Here is a 21,659-nt window from a genome sequence, read left to right as displayed (position 1 = left end):
TCTCTAAAAGCACGACATTGCAGAATGTTTTGCAGCTGATGGCTGCGGCAGTCTCGCTTAATACTGGACCAGTGTTAAAATTTGTTGTTCCACTTCAGTCACTTAGACAAAAACATCTAGGGTTCAGATTGAAAAATACTGAAGTTACGCTTAAACCGATACATGACTTTTGAGGTTAAAGTTAGTTGTTTTCACCCCGTGCAGGCGGTGCGGCTGGAGAGTGCATGGTCAGACCGTGTGCGGTACATGGTGGTGGTGTACACCAGTGGGCGACAAGACACAGAGGAGAACATCCTACTGGGAATCGATTTTACCAGCAAAGACTGGTAAGTGTAAGCCCTCTGTGTGTGTGTGTTGGGGTTATGATCATTGTTTACCAGACAGCTGGCGATCTGTTACAAGCTAACAGAGTTCCAGTTATGAATTGATGTTACTAATAGACATGATGTATGAACTGTTTGGAAAATACAAATGTGTTTCAATCAGGAGAGACTTCATTCTGACCGAGCAAAATATATTTAAGTGACATGTGAACAGTCGAGATGAGAAATGTGAAAAATCTTTGGAGATTAGACTCCAGTGAAGCCGTGAGTGTGAGTTCATGTGAGTTCATGTGATGAACTCAATTAGGGCACTGGATACGAACAACTGGAGGTGAATGGGGTAAAGGAGGGTCGCGACTAAGCTTGGCCTTGGTATAGCAGCAGTAGTTGTAGCAGTGGCAGCCTTTTGATCAGAGATAATTGATGATGATTGAGCATTTGCAACATTTCCACTCTGAAATGACAGCTGACAGCAGCAGAGGAGAACGGATTTAAAGTTTGATGGCAACAACATGATTGGCTGAGGGAGACTGTGGCTAAAACTGGTTGGTGAACTGAAATAGTGAATGCCCATAGTCAGCTGACTGAAAATAACTGGGAAGAGAGACTAAAGGGAGAGAGCTGTGAGTGAATGAGGCTTGAGGATAGCCTTCCTGATTGACCTTGCGCTCAGCTTCATATGTATGAATGTGAACAACACTCACCCACAGAGCTCTGCCACAAACTGGAGCTGCTATAAAAGCACTATATTTTGCACAGATTGTTGTTTTTTACAGTAGTTTGTTTCCTTTTTTTCCAAATCCTGCCATTTCTTGTTTTCCTGTAATGTAGCAATTGTAGCAAAAGAGGTGCGGAAAATCGACTTTGCACATGAGCTTTCTGGTATTTAATCTTCTTTCTCCTCTGCCAGCAAAAGCTGTTCGATCGGCATGGTGCTACCTCTGTGGAGTGACACAAAGATCCATCTGGATGGAGACGGGTGAGTTCTCTCTGTCAGCGTGACCCCTGCTGTTCGCACAGAGAACACAGCTGCAGAAATATCTCCCTACTTTTTGCCCAACACTGTGTCTACACCTGACACTTGGGGTGAAAAGGATACACACAGAGCTCCGTGGTGCTCAGGCGATGACCATCTGTTTTGTTTGCTCCTCAGGGGCTTTACTGTGAACACGGCAGGTCGGACTCACGTCTTCAAACCCGTGTCGGTGCAGGCGATGTGGTGAGTAATAAACAACCTCTGGAGCCACAATGGCTGTCTGAAAAAATCTAACGTCATGACACACCACAATAAATCTCCTGATGAACACATGTGCCACTCTGCTGCACTGAGGCAGGTTGAGGCAGTGCTGATTCAGTCTGCCACCTGCTGACATGAAGATGCATGTGCAGAGAATTGCACAGAGCCTTTAAAGATTGTTAGCACTCCACTAATGTGATTATTTTTACTGATATATCACACAAAATCAGACTTACTTAAATCATCTAAACTTTGACCTTTCATCTTTCCAACCAACCACAATCTAGGTCAGCCCTGCAGGTGCTGCACAAGGTATGTGAGGTGTCACGCAGGTATAATTACTTCCCTGGAGGCATGGCTCTCACCTGGATGGGCTACTACGAGAGCTGCATCGCCTCAGACCAGAGCTGCATCAACGAGTGGAACGCCATGAAGGACCTGGAGACCACGCGGCCGGACTCGCCACCCATGTTTGTCGACAAGTCAGTAAACACAAACCAACCTGAATCAGATTCTTTATGTAAAGACAGTCATTAATCACCGCTGCATCTGTTGTTGAAATAGCATGACATTTAAGGTGCTATTGTGTGAGAGAGATTTTTATGAGACTTGATCTTTGGCAGGCCTTCAGAGAGAGAGAGGACAGAGTGCCTTATTAAAGCCAAACTCAGAAGCATCATGACCTGCCAGGACCTCGAGAACGTCACATGCAAACAGGTAAAACATACAGCAGCACGCAGATACACAAACAGAAATAAAACATACAACATAAAACCTATCAAATTAAGTACTCTATTGGTATCAATATCACTTTAAGGGTACTGGTATTGGTCCTGTTATCATGATTTTTTAAACGACACCCAGCGCTAATCATTGAGATAACTTTTTTTTTTTTTTTTTTACTTAATTCGAGACCCATCATGTGAATGGAAGCATAAATACATTTTAAAGGTGTTTCAATTAGTAAAATGTGTATTAAAAACTGTACATATGATGCCATAGGTCTGTAATACAGCCACGCTCTGGAATTTTTGGTGGCATTGGGACATGCTGTGGAAACGTGTGTTGTAGATGCTGTGGAAGTGGACCAATCATGCATCAGATTAAATCAAAGAAGGGTTGCGGTGATTGGCTGCAAGCAAATCCATACAAATGGTAGTTTTTTTTTCCTATCTGCGTACAAAAAGGATTGAATGCAGGTATCATTTGACTGGAGACATTTTGATACCACTTTGTACTGGATTATTTCGGGCAACACCTTAAAGGTATCACGCTCCACTACTTGGCCTTAACAGTGACTGACAAAAATCAACTTATTGTGTATCTTTTTTTTTTTTGTAGATCCGTACAGAGTTGGAACAACACATGAACTGTAACCTGAAGGAGTACAAGGAGTTCATCGACAATGAGATGCTGCTGATCCTGGGCCAGATGGACAAAGCCACTCTCATCTTTGAACACGTCTACCTGGTGAGACAACTGATAGTGTCTATAACATCCATCAAAATGTCTCTTACATCTTATGTTTCCTGTGAATGACTGAGATAAAACAATTGTCTTTCCCTCCCAAAGGAGGTCTTCTTCCCTGTGAAATTATTGTTTTTGGAGAAATAACACAGAGTGAAAATATACTAAGTCTAAACGGTATTTTCCCTCATTTGTTTGTAGGGATCCGAATGGAATGCATCTAATTTGGAGGAGCTGCAAGAGTCAGGGTGATTTATTTTATATTATGGAGGAACTAAGATAACAGCACAAAAAAAAACATTTTCACTATGATTTGAGCAAGAAGGAATGTTGTTGATGAGTTAACATTATCTTTCCTCCCCAGGGTGGGCTATATCCTCAACGTTACCCGGGAGATAGACAACTTCTTTCCAGGCACATTCAGTTATCACAACATACGCGTGTATGATGAAGACGCCACTGACCTGCTGGCTCACTGGAATGACACGTACAACTTCATTGTCAAAGCAAAGTGAGTCCTTGGTGGAACAGAAAACATGTTGCCCATGTATGTATCAGTTTGTAAAAACATCTCATCATCACAGCACAATCACCTGGCAAATTTTTAAAATCTGCATTCACACATTTATGTAGTATTTTGGGTATCAGATTACTTTTCTACTTTTAGTTATGAAGAGAATTATGATGCAAGTGTTTAAAGGTACAGTTTGGATTACTACCGACGGGAAACTGCCCTTATATAAACCAAATATCGTTCTCTCCAAAGCCAACAGACTCCACTGGTAAAGTCAGTAATTTTACCTTGCAGGAGACAGGAGATGCTGGTCCACTGCTGCCTCAATCTGTTAGTTTGTTTTTGTTATTTTGTACACGTTGGTGAATCCGAACTAACCCTTTGAAACACAGAAGCCACACAATAACACAAACAAACTAACTGATCGAGGCAGCAGTGAATCAGCAGCTCCCATGTTCTGCTTGGTAAAAATGACTAATTTCACCCATGGAGTCTGGTTGATTTGGAGAGAGTGATATTTGGTTTATGTAACGGTGGTTTCCCAGCAGAAAATGCTGTCTAATGGCAAATTAAAGCGGTGAAAATATTCCACCTCATACAAACCTTCTTCAAAAAATCTGAATGATCCCTTTAAGGTAATGTGTGTTTTTGTAATATGCTGTAACTAATTACAGAGTGAGATTGAAAAACTCTAAACTTGAGGCCCACACATCAGCTTTTCCTGGAGTATTTAACCACACAGGCCCCCAAACACCCACATAAAGCAACTTTTTACCATGTGGCTAAAACTCCTTCCTTAAGTCACTTGATTACACCTGAATTATCTCCATGACAACTGAACAAGCTCCATGCACTGAGAAAGACCTTGTGATGCAGTTGAAATCTCTTGAAAACGCTTGTTTTTGGGGGGAGGTGAAGATTTTTTTTAGTTAATCTATGTTTTTATGATGTTTTAAATTCTCCCTCACAGAAAGAACCACTCCAAGTGTCTCGTTCACTGTAAGATGGGTGTCAGTCGGTCCGCCTCCACAGTCATTGCTTATGCCATGAAGGAGTACGGGTGGTCGCTAGAGAAGGCCTACAACTTTGTCAAGCAAAAGAGAAGCATCACACGACCCAACCCAGGTTTCATGAGGCAGCTGGCCGAGTACGAGGGCATCCTGGATGCTAGGTACAGCTCCGTGTGTGTGTTCAGTTTTCAGTTGTCCTTTCTCAGCAGACCTGTTTGTTGATTTCTGTGCTCTGCATTTGTGTATTTCTAGTAAACAGCGTCACAACAAGCTGTGGCATCCAGACGCAGACTGTGAGATGGTCGAGGGGCAGCAGGGCTTGTCTCAGTGCTGTGGAGGGGACGAGGGAGGTCACCTGACTCCAGAGCCGGGGATGTCTCCCTGTTGTGAGGAGGCACTGTCTGATAAGGGGGCTGCGTGTCCCTCGCCGTGCAGGACTGTCTCATTGGACATCGACCCCGCCTACAACAACTACTATTTCCGCCGGCTCTCTGACTCAGCGCTGGACAGTGAGCCATCAACGCCGGTGCGCGGCCCTCCCCTCCTCGGCATGGAGAAAGTGTTTATAGAAATCGAGGATGTGGAGCGAGACGCTCTGCTGGACGATGAGGCCTTGCCACTCTCCCACTTCGGGCCCTCAGCAGAGGGAACTGCTGCCCAAACGACCTCCCGGTGCCCCGAGCCTCTGGAGGAGCTGCGTCTGAGGCTGGAGTTCAGTACAGTGGAGGAGGAGGATGAGGAGGAGGTGCAAAAGGAGGAAGCAGAGATGGAGGTACTCATGCAACCCGATGATGGAGGGGGCGGGGAAGGAGGCGGAGGAGAGGAGACACAAGATGTGGATACGGAGGGTAACGGGATGGACCTGGCAACCCTAAATGAAAACTCCAACAACAACAACCATTTGACCACTCCACAAAACCTTAATGTAAGTTTGAGCTACGTGATTAACCTACATTTAATAGGGTTCCTACACAGTATGGCATTTTGACAGGTACTGACTTTGTATTTGATTGTATTGAAAAACTATGTATTTTCAGACTATTTGCCATATTCTGTTTTCTACTATATGAAATGCTGAATTCCTAAAAATCAATTGATCATACAAGCAGAGTGTTTTTCCTGGCCTTTGGAGCAGGCAGCCAGTGCAAAAATATTTACCACTGTGTGAGAGAGTGATTAGTCAGAGTGATCTTAATGTCCTCGAAAAAAAGGCAAGAAGTTATGATGTGCAACTGAACATCTATCCTAGTCCTATAGAGCTGCATCTACGCCTGTACATCACAGCCTGCTGCTCCAAATCCAGACATCCATCACCAAATTAGTTTAAAATAAAATGCAGCAATATATCTGAATTGCATTTATACATAGCATCACAAATGCCCAGATACCAAGCTTGTCTGAACATGCATTATGCAGTGATGTGGTTATTGTCAGAATTGTAAACAGACCATCTTTTCCGCATAAGGAAACCAAACCTTTATGGCTGTGTTCATCCTCGTTTCCATGGACACAGATAATAAACAAGGACACACTCAAAGTGAAAAGTGAAAATCAAATTATTTGACTTTTTCTTTAAACTGATTTTCAGTTCTTATTTATAGAAGAGACCAAAAATATGCAGGGAATGATAATATAATATTACTTATTCAGTGTGTAAAGGCAGTGTTTCCCAACCCTGGTCCTCAGGGACCCACTGCCTTGCATGTTATAGATGTTTCCCTGCTCCAGCACACCTGAGGGCAGGGGGTCCCTGAGGACCAGGGTTGGGAAACACTATGTTAAGGGACAATATTACAAGTATATGTAGCACATGTTAGTTTACTTCCTCTTTGGGCAGAGATGTTTAACAGTGGAGCATCATCCGACTATCTGCGTGGAAGTAATTGATTTGTCAATATCAGCATCCAGCTATTTGTACTCAGATGTCAAAAATCAACTGAGGAGTCTGGAAAAGTGTGAAATTTTGACATCAAAAATGTGTTTGAACCCTGATTTTAGAATGAAAAGAATGAATGTTATTCTCCAGTTTGCAAAAATGACCACATTTCCTCTGACATTTCTCTCTTTCTTTCTTACTCTTCATTTAGCTAAGATCTTACTCCATCACTCCTCCAGCTGATGCCTCTATACGGTCTTTTAGGGATTCTAAATCCAAGCAGAAAGAAGACTCTCCTCCCCTGAAAATTCGCCTTAACTCCAGTCCTCCTGAAGTCCCAAGTGCTTCACTCCTACTGTCCCATCCCTGTTCAGGGGCCCTGCTGCACCCCTGTGGCCCTCAGTGTGACTGTGCCAAGTGTGCTGCCTCCACGCCCACAGCTCCACTCGACAGAGACGAGCAGCCAGGAGACTCAGTGCATTTATTGGAGCTGAAGGACGACGGTGATTTATTAGAAGCAAAGTCTGAGAGTCTGAAAAGTAAATCTTCATCTTCCTCAGATGCTCTCCCTGAGCTGATGAGGATGGATGTGGAGGAAGAGAAGCCCGCTGTGGCGTGCTACATCGGCCAACAACAGGAGACCCTTCTGCAGCTGCAGAGGTCTGGGCTGGTCCGCCGGCGTGCAGAGAGATTGGAGAGACTTTCAGGTTTGTCCCAGGAGGGCCTGCACTCGCCCCTGCATGCATGCCAGAGGTCCAAAAAGACCCTCTATCACGCTGAAGATGAAGAGGATGACTTCCCTAAATCTTCTACACCATGCCAAGTGCGTTTAGAGCCACTGGTGGTGCCGCTGACCAATGAAGCCTTGCTGGGGGTGGTGGGGTCTGGGTTGCTCACGCCCACATCTTCACCTCACGGCTCCACCCTGACGCGCAGCTCCAGCAGCGACAGCCTGCGCAGCGTGAGGGGGAAACCCGGCCTCGTGCGTCAGAGGGCGCAGGAGATCGAGACCCGCATGCGCCTGGCGGGCCTCACCGTGCCCTCGAGGCTGAAGCGCTCCAACTCGCTGGCCAAGTTGGGCAGCCTCAACTTCTCCTCGGAGGACCTGTGCTCGGCCTGCTCCTCAGACGCAGGAACACTACTGCTCCTCTCGCTGTCCCCCGAGCCGGACCCCGGCCTGGAGTGGGACTCACCCACCGCCTCTGCTCTGGCCCGGCCCTGCAAGGACCTGCACACTCCAGAGAGGGCGCTACCAGGTGAGCCCAGAAGCTGACACGTCAAGAGGAGGTTATAAACACTCCACCCGGTCATTCGTCACCCTGTGGGTCTGGAGAGTCGATTCAAACAAAATGAAAACAAAAAAAATGCCAACTGTTGTTATAAGGAGTTGTCTACGCTCTCCTTTGCCACATTGTTTCTCAAACTGCTGTTCACAGTGATGAAACTAAATCATTTCGTTTCCTTGGTGATGAAAGTCATATTGCTGTATCTGACAAACGTGTAAAGCCATCAGTTCACCTCTAACTTGGTTTGATTCATGGACAAACAAGTGCCTTACGTATGAGACCAGAGGCACAGAGCTGTGTGTTAGACTGCAGGATGATGAGAGGGTATGAGACGCTCTATAACCTTTAACTTCACAGTACCTGATATGTACCAAATCATGGTATCCATCGGCACTTAGATTATTTTTACCTGTCTGGTACAAAGTGGTAGCCTACATTGATGAACTCGACAGAAAGCAAAGTGTTAATAAATGTAGAGTTGTTTACCGCACAGTTTATGTTTTAGATGCTAGAGGGTTGTAAAATTAATGGTTACCTCATGTTGCATTCACGGAGCTCTTTCTCAGACGAACACCGGGCTAGAGCTTCATTCAGTTCATTTGCTGACGTCGAATTAAAGTGAGGAGATCAGTCGTGAACTCATTTTAATGCAGAGAGGCGTGTGTTAATGCGTTAACTATATGTCAGTCTGTGAGTGAGTGAATGTGATGAACGAGAAGAGAAAAGGTTGTGACTTGTGTTTTGCCAGAGGCTTGCTCACTGTTTGCAACAAACAGAACAAAAACATTTCTGAGTTTGTTGTTCCTTTTGCACTGCTTTTTTTATTGAGTGAATACTGGTACACAGCAAGCTATCTTCCAAAATAACATTACAGTAATGTTATTGACCTCATCATTCCCTACAATGTTCATGGGAGAGCAGAGAGGATGAGAGGAGTCACGCTGCATGGCTTGAAATCACAATACAAACGCCTAGTGTGACAGGAACTGAGGATTTATGGCAGTCAAATTATATAATATGTGAGGGTTTTTTTTCCCAGGCTAAACTACGCTTTGGCAAGAGATGAACACAAAACATTAAAGGGATAGTTTGGATTATTTAATGTGAGGCTGTATGAGGTGCTGAAAATGGGGGTCAGAAGAAGAAAGGAGTGTCAGCACCGAAGCTAAGCAATGCACTGCTGTGGACAGGGTCAGCAGCAAAAGGTATTCCAGCCATTTCAAATAGTTCCATGTAAAAAAAAAAATAGTATCAGTTTAAGTGTATGCTATATATAAAATATTTTCAGACAGCCTTTTCTGATAGGATACCAGTGCTATTTAAGCCACATGTCACTCTCCAAACCAACCAAACTCCATAGGCAAAATTAGTAATTTTACCTTGCAGAACACAGCAGCTGCTGGTCTGCTGCTGCCTAGATCTGTTAAGTTTGTTTGTGTTACTGTGTGTTATTTGTTGAATCTGAACTATTCTTTTAAAACACTGAAGTCACACAATATCACAAACTATCAGAGGATTAACTAAAGAGACAGCAACTCCCATGTTATGCAGAGTAAAATGACTGATTTTGCCCATGGAGTTTGGTTGGTTTTGAGACAGCGATATTTGGCTACATAACAGTGGTTTCCCATCAGATATGCCTGTCTGACGGCAAAGTAAAGCTGTGAAACTATTCTGAATATAATGTACACTTCAGCTGATATTGTTTTTGTTTTTTTTTTTGAGTGGACCTTTTTTTAAGGTGGCTAAAACACTATTGATAAGTACCTCATACAACCCTACCTCAAATATTCTGAACTATCCCTTTAAACATTTCACATGTAAACCTTCTTTACCTTAAATCAGCTCATCCTCAAGGGTTGCCAACATTTTAAACTCATTTGTGCTTTTTGAAATGTGAAAGACCAAAGTTCTTTGGCTGTCTCGACAAATTGGAAACACCATTGAAGCTGTACAAAATATGTGAACCGTATTGTCAATCATGTACGTATTTAAATGCTGTCACATCTTTTTGCACCTTTTGGGAGAAACGAGAGAGACTCAGTTAAGTCATCGGGCTCATAGCTGTTAAGCTTTTACGCTCATATCATCAGTGAGTTTGAAAAGCTTTTGTCACACTGACGTGACAACGATCACGATAGGTTACTTAACCGTTTTGTAACCATTTTCTTTTTATATTTAAGTATGCAGTAACTTTTGTACTGTACATTGCTGTAGTTTGAATGCATATTGCACTTTTTATGTTGTTCAAAATAATGTACTGTATGTGTTCATTATGGAAATAAACATTTCTTTTACATAAGACACCATGCATCGTGTTATTATCATCCTGTTACAGATGATGTGTTTAAAGACCTTCTTGAACGAGGAAACATGCGTTAATATCTGTGCAGTGACTCGACCGCGATGGTGTCGGCATCCTGAAATTACATCATCGTGCCCTCGTCTTCTGTATGCTTTGGCAGGAGCGGCGTTCTCTAACAGCCAGGTTATATAACAGTTGGCTTCCCGTCACTGTTTGCATGACATCAGTGAATTACTTAAGTTACACGCTCTTGTTCCTCCTATATGACGGTGCGTGTGTGTGTAATGAATGGTGGGTTCTGTGTACAGTCGAGCCTGAGGAGGAGGAGCAGTGAGGCGGGAAAGATGTTCTTTAGTGCTGTTTGTGTGAGTGGACACCCTTAGAAATAAAGGTTCCCAATTAGAACCACAAAGGGTTCTTTGGCTTGTCCCAGTAGGAGAACTTGTTTTGGTTCCTTGTGGAACCTTTTATAAAGATTCCATGTGGAACCCTTTCAGAGAGTCCTACAACCCTTCTACGTTGTGATGGTTCCACCAGGAAACCCTTTCTTGAACCTTTCCACCTGCTAAGCCTATGGAATATAAAAGTGCCTGGTTCTGCCAGGAACGGTTTTATATTCCAGGGGTTTTATCTAGAACCCATCCAGGGGGTTCTACCTAGAACCTTTTTATATTTTGAGACTTTTAACTCGAACACAATCATGGGATTCCACCAAGAACCTTTTTATATTATAAGGGTTTTATCTAGAACACAATGGCGTTCTACTAAGAGCCCTTTTATATTCTAGAGGTTTTACCTACAACACATCCAGAGGGTTCTACTGAGAACCCTTTCATATTCTAGGAGTTTTATCTAGAACACACCCAGGGGGCTTCACCTAGAACCTTTTTTATATTCCAAGGGTTTTATCCAGAAGACGCTCAGGGGATTCTACCAAGAACCTGTTTATACAAAGAACCCTTTGATGTAAAAGTTCTTCAAGGATCCCCAACAATCCTTGAAGAACTTTGTTTTTCCATAAAGGGTTCTTTGAACAAAAAGGGTTCTTAGTGGAACCTTTAGTCCTACAAAGAATCCTTCAAAAAAGTTTTTCAGAATCAAACGGTTCTCGGTAGAACCTTAGCCCCCCCAGGAAGAACCCTTTTGGAACCTTTATTTCTTCTGTAATCCAGTAGGGGAAACTGGATCCTGGACTGCTGCATTTGTCTCTTCCTGATAGCACCCTTTGTCTTAGAAAGAACCTTTGATGAACCCTTTCTTCAGAAAACTGTTCTTCACAAGCAAATAGTTCTGGTTCTGTGTAGCACCTTAGTCTGTTAGGAAGAACCCTGTTGGAACCCTCATTTCTAAGAGTGTATAAAGTATTTCATTCTGTTTGTGTGTGTGTGTGTGTGTGTGTGTGTGTGTGTGTGTGTGTGTGTGTGTGTGTGTGTGTGTGTGTGTAAGTACATGAAATGTGGACTGGAAAACAAATATGTCTGACTACTGTAAACTTGTAAACATTTAATTGCAGAGGGACTAAATGAGCTTTGTAAAACTCATCATCAGCGTGGCAGGAAGCCTGTGGAGCCCACGTTGAATTAATGATGATCTTGAATTAGAGACAGATTGTCTTTTGTCTAGACAGGACTGAGAGTGACCTGCAGCCCTTTTCAAACACAAAAACACTGGGTGACAAGAACACGAGGACTTCTCGCTGCCCGTCTGTCAACAGTCCTCCGTCTCTGGGTGTGGGCCGGCCCCTCTTCCCCTTCTTCTCCCGGCGAATTCTTGGCCGCCGAGCCTCCACTTTTGTTTTATTATCTGAGGACGTATCCTGTTTTGGATGTTACCGTGGAGACCGAGAGAAACAAAAGAAAAGGGTCTGAGCTATTTTTCAGATGATTTCCCACACTCGTTGACGTGTCCAGGTTGGATACAATTACTGACTATTTATCCCAGACTCTTTTACAATCTCCTACTTATCTTAACTGGGTTCCTGGAGTGAGGTAGTATCTGTGCAGCCCATGACACCGGTATGCAAACAGTGTTGTGTAAGGGAAACAGAAAAAATTAGGACATTCCTTGTATTTACTCTAGAGTTGAGATCTGTACTGGTCATTGACCATAACATCCAGTTCTATTCCCTCTGTCTTCTACTTGGACACGGGGTGAAGATGTTATCAGTAACATATCAAAAATCTCACTTCAAAACACATTAATCCACACACACAAACGAAGAGATAGAGATATTAAAGATAACTTAAATATCCACAGATCTATAGTGCACTATGACGGCATTCATAATGCTTCCTAATTATAAGGAGCTGTGGGCAGCTGCCACAGACTTATAACAGAACTAGATGAGGCATCGTCGCTCCGCTTTGCCGCCAAGTTTTCCCAGTTGCCGCTCTTGTTATTGCAGCAAAATATTCCCCCCCAGACGTCTGTAAAACAGTTGACAGGACACTTCAAACTGCAAGTAAGGTCACGTATGACTCTCTTTATTATGAATTTATAATCCACTGTGTTTTTATATTTGAAAAACCTTCCTCAAGCCTAAAAAGGGAATGTAAAGAGCGGGAACTCATGGACAGGGGTTGGGGGGAAACACTCCTGTGCACAGTCTGTGGAAGAAGCTAGAAAACGTTTTCTGCTTATGCTCCAGGCAAGCAACTCTCATTGGACTGAATGGGTGCCATCTTTGCACTCACTGTCTAGTTTCTTGTAATATATGTATGGCAGCTGCTGTGCAACACAAGGGGACCAACTCCAGTTCCAAGCCAGCATCTTGATCAGGGGTACTGACTGGAAAATTGACCTAGCGTACATAGAAGAACATGCAAACTCTGCACAGAAAGGCCCTGCCCAAACCAAAGTCACCCACTTTTTAAAAATCACAAACCATCATGACCCAATTCACAATAGGCCTTATCAATAAATCTGAGGACTTAATTAAGATTAATTTGCTCCTGACTATTTTTACTGCCATTTCCACACCACCTTGTAATATCTTGATGCTTGTCGTGACCCAGTCTCTGGGAACGGCTGCACTATATCAACCGTCATAACAGTATAGATGTTTTCCCAAAGTGTGCGCTGTGAGGACCCTGCAGGGGAGCCATGAGAGGTCATGAAAAATAAGTAAATAAAATGTTTTTAAGTTTCAATTTTGTGAGTTTGAAATCACCATAAATGATTTATGATTCATTTTAAAAAGTAATCACAACAAATAAAACAAAGCCATGGGACTTAAATTAGGTCCTATACTTCATTTATCTGACCTTGTTTAACACTGGAGCGTATCTTACATCTTGTCTTTGTTCGATTAGTTTCAAGTGTTGATCAGAGTTGCCATTAAAGGCTGCAGAAGATTTTCAGATTTCACGGTGGACTGTGGCATTCTTAAGTTTGGGAATGGCTGACACAGAGTAACCTAAATGTGTGTGATTTGTTTACATTTAGTTCAGAGATACAGTAGTTTTGGGGAATGTTGCTGTTTCCCCACTTTAACAGAGTCAGGAACTAATAAATGCCTTTGGACATACGTGTTTTTTTTAGATGATTGGTGTAGCCTGACGTAATACAAGAATATTAGGCAATCTTGGCTCAAATGTTGAGTGTCTGTGGGATCAAGTAACGTGATTAAGATCCCACAGGCATCCAGGAAAAACTCCCTATACTCACCGATACCCACCTCAACAATCAACTGTAGTACAGACTCCTGGTATGCTATAACAGCTCATGCAGTACAAGTTAGCATTATGAATGCATTATATTATGTGGTCTTTTATAGACGGTGTTGCCATAACTTCTCCAAAGTTTCTCAAGAGGACAGCAGAAAGCAAAGCTGCAAGTTCCCCCTGATTGTGTTAGTCAAATGTGCTGTGACATCACATGGATGTAATATAAGGCTCCCATTGCTTGTGCATTTGAGGGAGGACTGAACATCACCAAAACAACCAACAAAGAGCACTCTGTCGGCCCTGAGAGGGAGAGCGATCTACTCGGCTAGGACGTCTAACTGGTAAGTGTCAACCTCAACGTACAGCTGTATGATAAGAGATTTATATGCATGTGGTTGTAGGGAGAGTAGGGAGCTGTCACGGTCCAGGCCTGGACTCTGCTTGTTTCGTTTCAGAGCTCAGAGCTGACAGAAGAAATAAGGTGTCTATTTTTCGGAAGCCGAGAGGTTCTTGGCTTGTTGGTTTTTAAATTCCTGTATGTCTGAGTGTGTTGATGCAGCAGAGCACATGGTGGTCAAGTGATCAGCTGTGAGCAGTCAGGGAGGACGAGACGGGAGAATGGAGCAGTTGTTAACAGGCGTAGACGGCCTGAGGGGAAGGGGGTTCCCTACTCTGAGGTTCATCAATGAACGCAAGGTCCACCAAGTTCTACTATGGATCTAACCTGAAGAGTCCCAGGAGGAGGAGGAAAAGACACGTCTCTTAAAGTTGTTTTATTGATGTCCTCAAACATTTCTGCTCTGTCTCCGTCTCCTCTATGAGTGTCACTGGTAACTCATAGAAATAAAGGTGCTAACTAGAACCATAAAGGGTTCTTTGGCTTGTCCCCATAAGAGAACCTTTTTTTTAAGAAAGAGATTCCACTTGGAACACTGTCAGAGGTTCTACAAGAACCCAACATAAAGGGTTATATCTAGAACCATCTGTGAAAGGCTCCACCATTGCCTCATTGAAGAGTTCTGCAGATGATCCTTCTATGGGCCAATGGTTCCACCCAGAACCCTCTTCTATTCAATCCAGAACTTTTACACATTCTAAGGGTGCTAACAAGAACCCACTCAGGGGGGATCTGCCAAGAACCCTTTTGTATTCCAAGGGTTTCATCTAGAACCCACCCAAGAAGTTCTACTGAAAAACCCTTTTATATTCCAATGGTTTTCATTGAGAACCTATCTGGGGACTTGAATTTAGAACACCTTTCTATTCTTTCATGTAGAACCTACCCAGGAGGTTCTATAGAGAACCTAGAGAACATGGGTTTTTATCTAGAACACACCAAGGGGGTTCTAATGAGACCTCTTCTATATTCCAAGGCTTTGATCTCTTTATATTCCGTGGGTCTTGCGTAGAACCTAGCCAGGAGGTTCTACCGAGAACCCTTTTATATTTCAAGGGTTCTTACCAAGAACACACCCAGGGGGTTACACTGAGAACTCTTTTATTTTCCAAGGGTTTCATCTAGAATCCACCCCGATCGTTCTCCTGAGAACTCTTTTATATTCTGAGGGATTCATCTAGAACACACACAGAGGGGTAAAAAAAAAACAATCATAGAACAATCTATGTTATAGTTATCATTGTTTATGCTGAGAAAACATCTTTTAACTCTCACTCTTTCTGCGATCCTTGAAGAACTCTTTCTTACATAGAACCCATGCTCTTTCTCTTCCTGTGTGGAACCCTTATTTCTCAGAGCGTGGGGTGATAACATTAGCTCCTTCAGCGATGTGTCTGGCCAGTGAGCAGGCGTGTCAGATGATAAGACAACAGCAGTCATATGTTGTCACACAGACGAGGGGGTTGAGGCCACAGACGGGAAACAGACTCATGGTCCACATCATTGTTCATTGTCTTGTTTCTCTGCTTACTGCTGCAGTTTAGTGGATGAAAACTTATTAAACAATTACACAAACTCATGGAAAAGTTTCTCTCTGCAACATTATGTAGGTTTTTCCTCATGCTCTGCTTTCTTGTTGACATTCTTCTATACTTTTAGACTATTAATCAGCAGCAGCACCACAACCATCAACATCATTATGACTATAAAAGAAATAACTGCAGCAGGACAGTGTAGTGTCCCTCAGAAAGGCCTGATTAAATACAAACCTGATCTAAATTCAGATTAATATGGTGCAATATGAGTGTCCCATTCATATTAATCAGTGAATACAATATACATTGCAATACAATATAGATTAACACAGTTTTTAACAATCATGTCTTCCTCACACATGCAATTTGTGATAACACAAAAAGACCAGACTTACTGTTGCCTGTAATCAACCAATTGGGTCACATGAAACCAAATAAGTACAAAAAAAAGTGACAAGAAAACAAGCTGACTTTCAAAATATAGACTTTGTGAACCTTCATTACTAACAGAGAGGAATTAATCAGTTTGTCAGACAAAGTGTTGCTGTTGCTCCTCCTCTGCTGTGATCTCAGATTTTACTTATTAACACTGTTATTCTAAGGACGAGGCTTCAAGTCCCATATAGATAAATTCTACTAAATGTTAATATGTTTTATCTGAACCTTATTAAATTTATATAATATGAAATCTGTATAATTTGGGAACTTATACTATAATACTATATATGGCAGTAAATACACATATTATATTCTTATATTTGTAGATATGTGAAATATGAAACTTATATGAACTGGGCAACCATTAGCGACACCAAAATCTTGCAAGTTTGTGTAAAAATATTGCAAAACATGTAAGACGTCACATATGAGACTTAAAAAATACAACACAGGACAAACAAACATACGGTATATATCAAAGTAAAACATAAATAAAAACCAAATGCAATGATTTGCAAAAACTTTTCAACCTTTTTTTAGTTGAAAACAGTATAAAGACAATATATGTGCTGTTCAAACTATTAAACTTAATTGTTCTTTGTAAAATATTCATTCATTCTGTATTTGATGCCTGCAACATCTTCCAAAAAGTTGGGACAGCAGCAACAAAAGACTGGGAGAGTTATGAAATGCTCAAAAAATTCAGAATGTGAAGAAGGTTGAGGCCGAAAACGACATCGAATGCCCGTGACCTTTGACCCCTCTGGCAGCACTGCATTAAGAACTGCATCAAAAACCCACACTTGTCAGTGAACACAGTTTTGTTGCTGCATCTACAAATGTTAGTTAAGATGAAAGAGAAAGAGAAAGACATCCAGAAACACTGCAGACTTCTCTGGGCCCGAGCTCATCTGAGATGGACTGACGTTGTGTCCTCCAGGATAAAGAGGAAAAGGACCATCCAGATTATTACCAGCGCTAACTTCAACAGCCACCATCTGTGATGTATGGGGGTGTGTTAGTGCCCATTGCATCATGGGTAACTGTCACATCTGTAAATAATAATAATAATTTTATTTATATAGCACTTTTCAAGCTTACGCACAAAGTGCTTTCCATATTAAAAGATTTACAGAATAAAAGGAAAAAGGCATAAAGATCATATTGAAACATTTAAAAACGCATTTAGAGCAGATAAATACAACATATTTTCTTAAAAACAATAAAACAATAAAACATTAATCATAGTAGGCCATTCTATAGAAGTGAGATTTAAGAAGTCGCTTGAAAGCCTCTGTGGAGTCTGCTGATCTCACATTAAGGGGAATACTGTTCCAGAGCCGAGGGGCCAAAGCTGAAAAGGCACGGTCACCCTTAGTTTTAAGTCTGGTCTGAGGAACAGCCAGGAGATTTTGATCAGCTGATCTCAAGGGCCTGGCTGGACTGTACAAGGTTAAAAGCTCCTTAATATATTCTGGAGCAAGACCATGAATTGCCTTGTATGTAATTAGTACAATTTTAAAATGTATTCTAAACTTAACTGGTAACCAGTGCAGGGATGCTAAAATTGGGGTGATATGACAGGACTTTCTAGATGTAGTCAGATGTAGTCTGGCTGCTGAGTTCTGGATGAGTTGTAGTTGTGAGACCAAGTGTGAGTTTAAACAGGTAAAAAGAGAGTTACAGTAGTCCAGACGTGACAATATAAAAGCATGTATGACTTTTTCTGTGTCATTAAAACTGAGGCTCCATTAATGCTGAAAGGTACATACAGGTTTTGTAGCGACATATGCTGCCATCCAGACGACTTTTTCAGAGACATCCCTGATTATTTCAGCAAAACAATGCTGAGACACATTCTGCAGGAGTTATAACAGAGTGCCTTTGTAGTTCAGGTAGTGGACTGAGCTGCCTGCAGTCCAGAGTGGGAAAGAATTTCACTTTCAAAACTTAGAACAACTAGTGTCCTCAGTTCCCAAATGCTTACTGAGCGTTATATAAAGAACAGGTGATGTAACACGCACCTAAATGTGTTTCAGGCATCAAATTCAAAACGAGTGTGTATTTATTGTCATCCCCTCTCCCACCCTCCTCCCCCTGCCTTTCCTGCCTTTCTCCAGCTGTCATGCTCATTATAATAAAGCAGATATGCCAGATTCTCAATATAAAAAACATTATATGGAACATATATGGAAGAATAAATGCACAAGTAACCACTTTCATGAGTAAATCATAGTAAGAGCCATATAAGATAAGTGTTATAAGACATACAATACATTTAAAACATAAACATTACTACTGGAAGCAGTAGGAATTTTTTTTCTATTTCTTTTCCATACCTTCCACGTAAGAGGAAAATAATGCTGCAGTGAAACTGCTGAATCATGTACGAGTCCAAAACAAAGGATTCAAATTGAGAAAGTGAGATTGATGCAAAATCTTGTGACTGTAATTTGACTTAAAGTTGAGCAGCTGTGGACATTGCAAGTGCATGAATAACCCAACAGAGGGTATACTATAGCAGTTCAAGTCATAAGATACTCCATGAGAAGAACAGCTCCTGTGTGACTGAGTTGTTTGCTACATGCTACATGTTCTCTTCCCAAGACTGAAACCATCTCTCATGTCTAGACAGTGATGTTAATCCCAGGTGTCTGCTCCTCTTCTCTTTCAGCAGCTTCCAGATTTCTGTGTATTTTTCAAACAGGAAACATGAGTGGAGATGAATAACAGAAGCTGTGGTGGAGCACAGATCAGTCATGGTCAGCGGGCGAAAGGAAACGACTTCTGAGCTGATGATTTGGGAGGACGGGTGATTTGTTGTGAGGTTAAAGAGAGAGTTTGGATTTTTTGGAGTAGGGCTGTATGAGGTACTTTTTCATAGACAGTATATTACCAAAATTTCTTGTTCTGATATTATCATGTTGCATGTCACATTTTAAGAGGAAGTGCATCTATGTCTCTCACTCACCTGTCATGAAGTGACTCTTTCCTCTGCTGGTAGCCAAGACTTCATATCGTCCTCTCTCTCTCTGGCTGGACTGGACACTGAGTCTGTATTTGCTCTGCTTTGTGCCCCTAACAGTAAAGAGATAATCTGCCAATTTAGATTCATGGTTTAGGGCCAGATAGCAAATGAGTTTGTTTTAAATTTAGGTTTGATTTGTCCAATTATCCAGATAGTTATCTTTTGTTAATTTAGTTTACTCTGATTGGTGGTTGGAAGGCAGTGCTGGTCTGTGGTTTAGGCTGAGGATTATAATCAGAGGGCAACAGCCAAATTCTGCCCTGCATGCATTGGTTGGTGTTTTTCTTTGGAAAACTCTCTTCTTCTGTTTTGCCAAAGGAGTCTGGTGGATTTGAAGGAAGCAATATCTGTCTTATATATTGGCATTTTCTTGTCATAAAAGGCTGTCTGAGGGAAAAGTAAAGTTGTGAAAATATTCTGAATGCAATTTACTTAAATTTACTTAAACTGATATTGATTTTTTCAGATGGACTTTATTTAAGTGGCTAAAATACCATTTGTTGTGGACCCTGTTCACAGCAATACATCATTCCTGTCTGGCTCTCCCATTTAAAAAAAAATCCAGAATATCCCTTTAACAACATGTCTTTCTCCACAGACCAGTATGGGCCAGAACCAGGATAAACTGGAAGGGGTAGAACAGGCCCTCAGTGAAGGAGGAGGAGAGGAGATGAGGCCAAACCCTGAGTCTGAAGGTGCAGACGGTCATACAGGTGATGTCATGGAGGGAGGAAGCTCCTGTGAGGAGGAGGCTGCTGCTGGTAACACCCGGGAAATTTCAGGGGAGCCAGACACTCGGGATCTGGACGGGAGCCCCGGCCAGGAGCCAACAACACCTTCTAGTGAGAAGCACATAAATTCGTGGGTGAGTCCTCTCGCTGCAAGGGAGGTGAGACAGGGAGGGGCTGCAGGAAAGGAAGGAGGAGGAGGAGGAGGAGGAGGAGGAGAAGGAGGCAGGACGGCACCGCTGGCTCCACAGGAGACAGACGAAAACCAAAAGAGTAGCAGCGCGTGGATTGAGGAGAAAGCCAGAGCATACAGGCTGTACAATCAAAGCAGGAGAGAGGAGAAGAGGAAGGCATCCTCAAAGATTAAGATGGAGCAACAGGACGAGGGAACACATGAGGAGATCCAAGATGAGAACTCAGCTGGAGTTTCATATGAAAAGTGTGGCCTTGGTGTCACCTCAGGGGATGCAAACTCGCTGGGAAACACTGAAGAAGACGACTCTGTGATGATGAAGATGAGCAGATGTGGAACTCATGCAGGGAGGGAGTTGTTACTGTCCGTCCAACAAGATGAGAATGACACCATCATGGCTGACGCTACAAATGAAGACATTAAACTCTGTGCAGGAACAGTGGGCCGTTTGAGTGAGAGGAAGGGACCGCCCATAGCTCAGGCCCAACATCCTTTGAAAAACAGCCTGCAGAAAGACTCTCTATTAGACATGAGTGATACCATTCAGCATAGACCTCCAAGAGAGAAAACAGAGGATAATACAAAAGAGGAAACACCATTGCGTGAGGTGAAGCCAGCTTTGAATGACTACTCTTCAGGAAAACCAAAAGTCACTGACACTGATGATGAAAGGGAGTCAGTGAAGCCTTATCTACACATTGACACAACTGAAATAAATCGAAAGACAGACTCGAATTCAGCAAATCCATCTTCACCCACTGACACCAGCTCTATTTTGGAGAGGCTATTGAAGAGAAACAGAAAGGAGACGACCTCAGCGCCGTCAGAAATAAAAGAGGTCGCCATAAACGACACGGACGTTGCTCCAAAGAAGATCCTTGACAGTGCACCAACAGACATTGAAGTTGATCTAAGCACACCTTCATCAGTGCATGACACGAGGGAGTTTAAACAGGAGCCACATAAAGAAAACCTTGCAGCCAAAGCTCAAAACATTAAAGGCGTGGGCATGAAACAGACAGACACTGCTGACACATCAGATGCACCTCAGCCTGGAACAACTGATGTAGTAAACTCACATTATCCCAAAGATGATTGTCAGAATTCAAAGAACATCAACTCAACTCATGCTTCAGTCGAGGACACTATGGAGATGAAGCCATCTAAAACCCTGTCCTCAGACAACTTAGAATCAGCTGTTTCACATGAAAGAGCCTCACGTGACTTGAGTGGTGCGACCGCTGAGGAACCTGCAGCTTTTTCAGTGTCTGATTTGAAGTCTCCTCCCATGAAAGGTGATTTATCTACCTCTGAGAAGACAGATACTTTAAGACCACCTCTACAAATAAAGAGTGACAGCGAGAGCAAAGCTGATCTGCAGTTATCTGTCTCTGCAGGCTCAGATGATCAATCTGGGAGGAGGAGGAGCGCTGGCACAGCTATAACAGAGGAAATTCAGGTCAAACAGGATCTTCGCATGACACTTAACACAGAAAATATTATGCAAGATCAACCTGATAACAAAGAGAGCGATGACAGCGTCCCAGTGAGAGAAAAATCCCAAAGCACTCCCAGATCCAGGCCTGTCTCCGAACTCATAAAGGAGACCATCCAGCTGCACGAAAAGCTGCAGCACCCGGAGCGGCCAAAGCCGGCT

The 21,659-nt window shown here is 42.6% G+C and overlaps 1 protein-coding gene across 1 annotated transcript in view; it reads left to right on the top strand.

Annotated features, from left to right (window-relative positions):
• Positions 1 to 8,994, top strand: part of ssh1a (slingshot protein phosphatase 1a) — a 28,940-nt gene extending 19,946 nt beyond the window's left edge. Inside the window, exons 5-15 of the mRNA XM_084727944.1 lie at positions 205 to 326; positions 1,234 to 1,302; positions 1,477 to 1,542; positions 1,848 to 2,042; positions 2,184 to 2,277; positions 2,902 to 3,030; positions 3,229 to 3,275; positions 3,392 to 3,538; positions 4,512 to 4,712; positions 4,804 to 5,476; positions 6,639 to 8,994. Coding sequence (XP_084584070.1) covers positions 205 to 326; positions 1,234 to 1,302; positions 1,477 to 1,542; positions 1,848 to 2,042; positions 2,184 to 2,277; positions 2,902 to 3,030; positions 3,229 to 3,275; positions 3,392 to 3,538; positions 4,512 to 4,712; positions 4,804 to 5,476; positions 6,639 to 7,700 — 2,805 coding nt within the window. The 3' untranslated portion in view covers positions 7,701 to 8,994. The remainder of the gene's footprint in view (positions 1 to 204; positions 327 to 1,233; positions 1,303 to 1,476; positions 1,543 to 1,847; positions 2,043 to 2,183; positions 2,278 to 2,901; positions 3,031 to 3,228; positions 3,276 to 3,391; positions 3,539 to 4,511; positions 4,713 to 4,803; positions 5,477 to 6,638) is intronic.
• Positions 8,995 to 21,659: the final 12,665 nt, after the last annotated feature.

The sequence above is a fragment of the Lutjanus erythropterus genome, chromosome 10 (genome assembly GCF_056507025.1).
Source record: "Lutjanus erythropterus isolate fLutEry1 chromosome 10, fLutEry1.hap2, whole genome shotgun sequence".
NCBI lineage: Eukaryota > Metazoa > Chordata > Actinopteri > Lutjaniformes > Lutjanidae > Lutjanus > Lutjanus erythropterus.
This window is presented reverse-complemented; position numbering and strand designations above follow the sequence as displayed.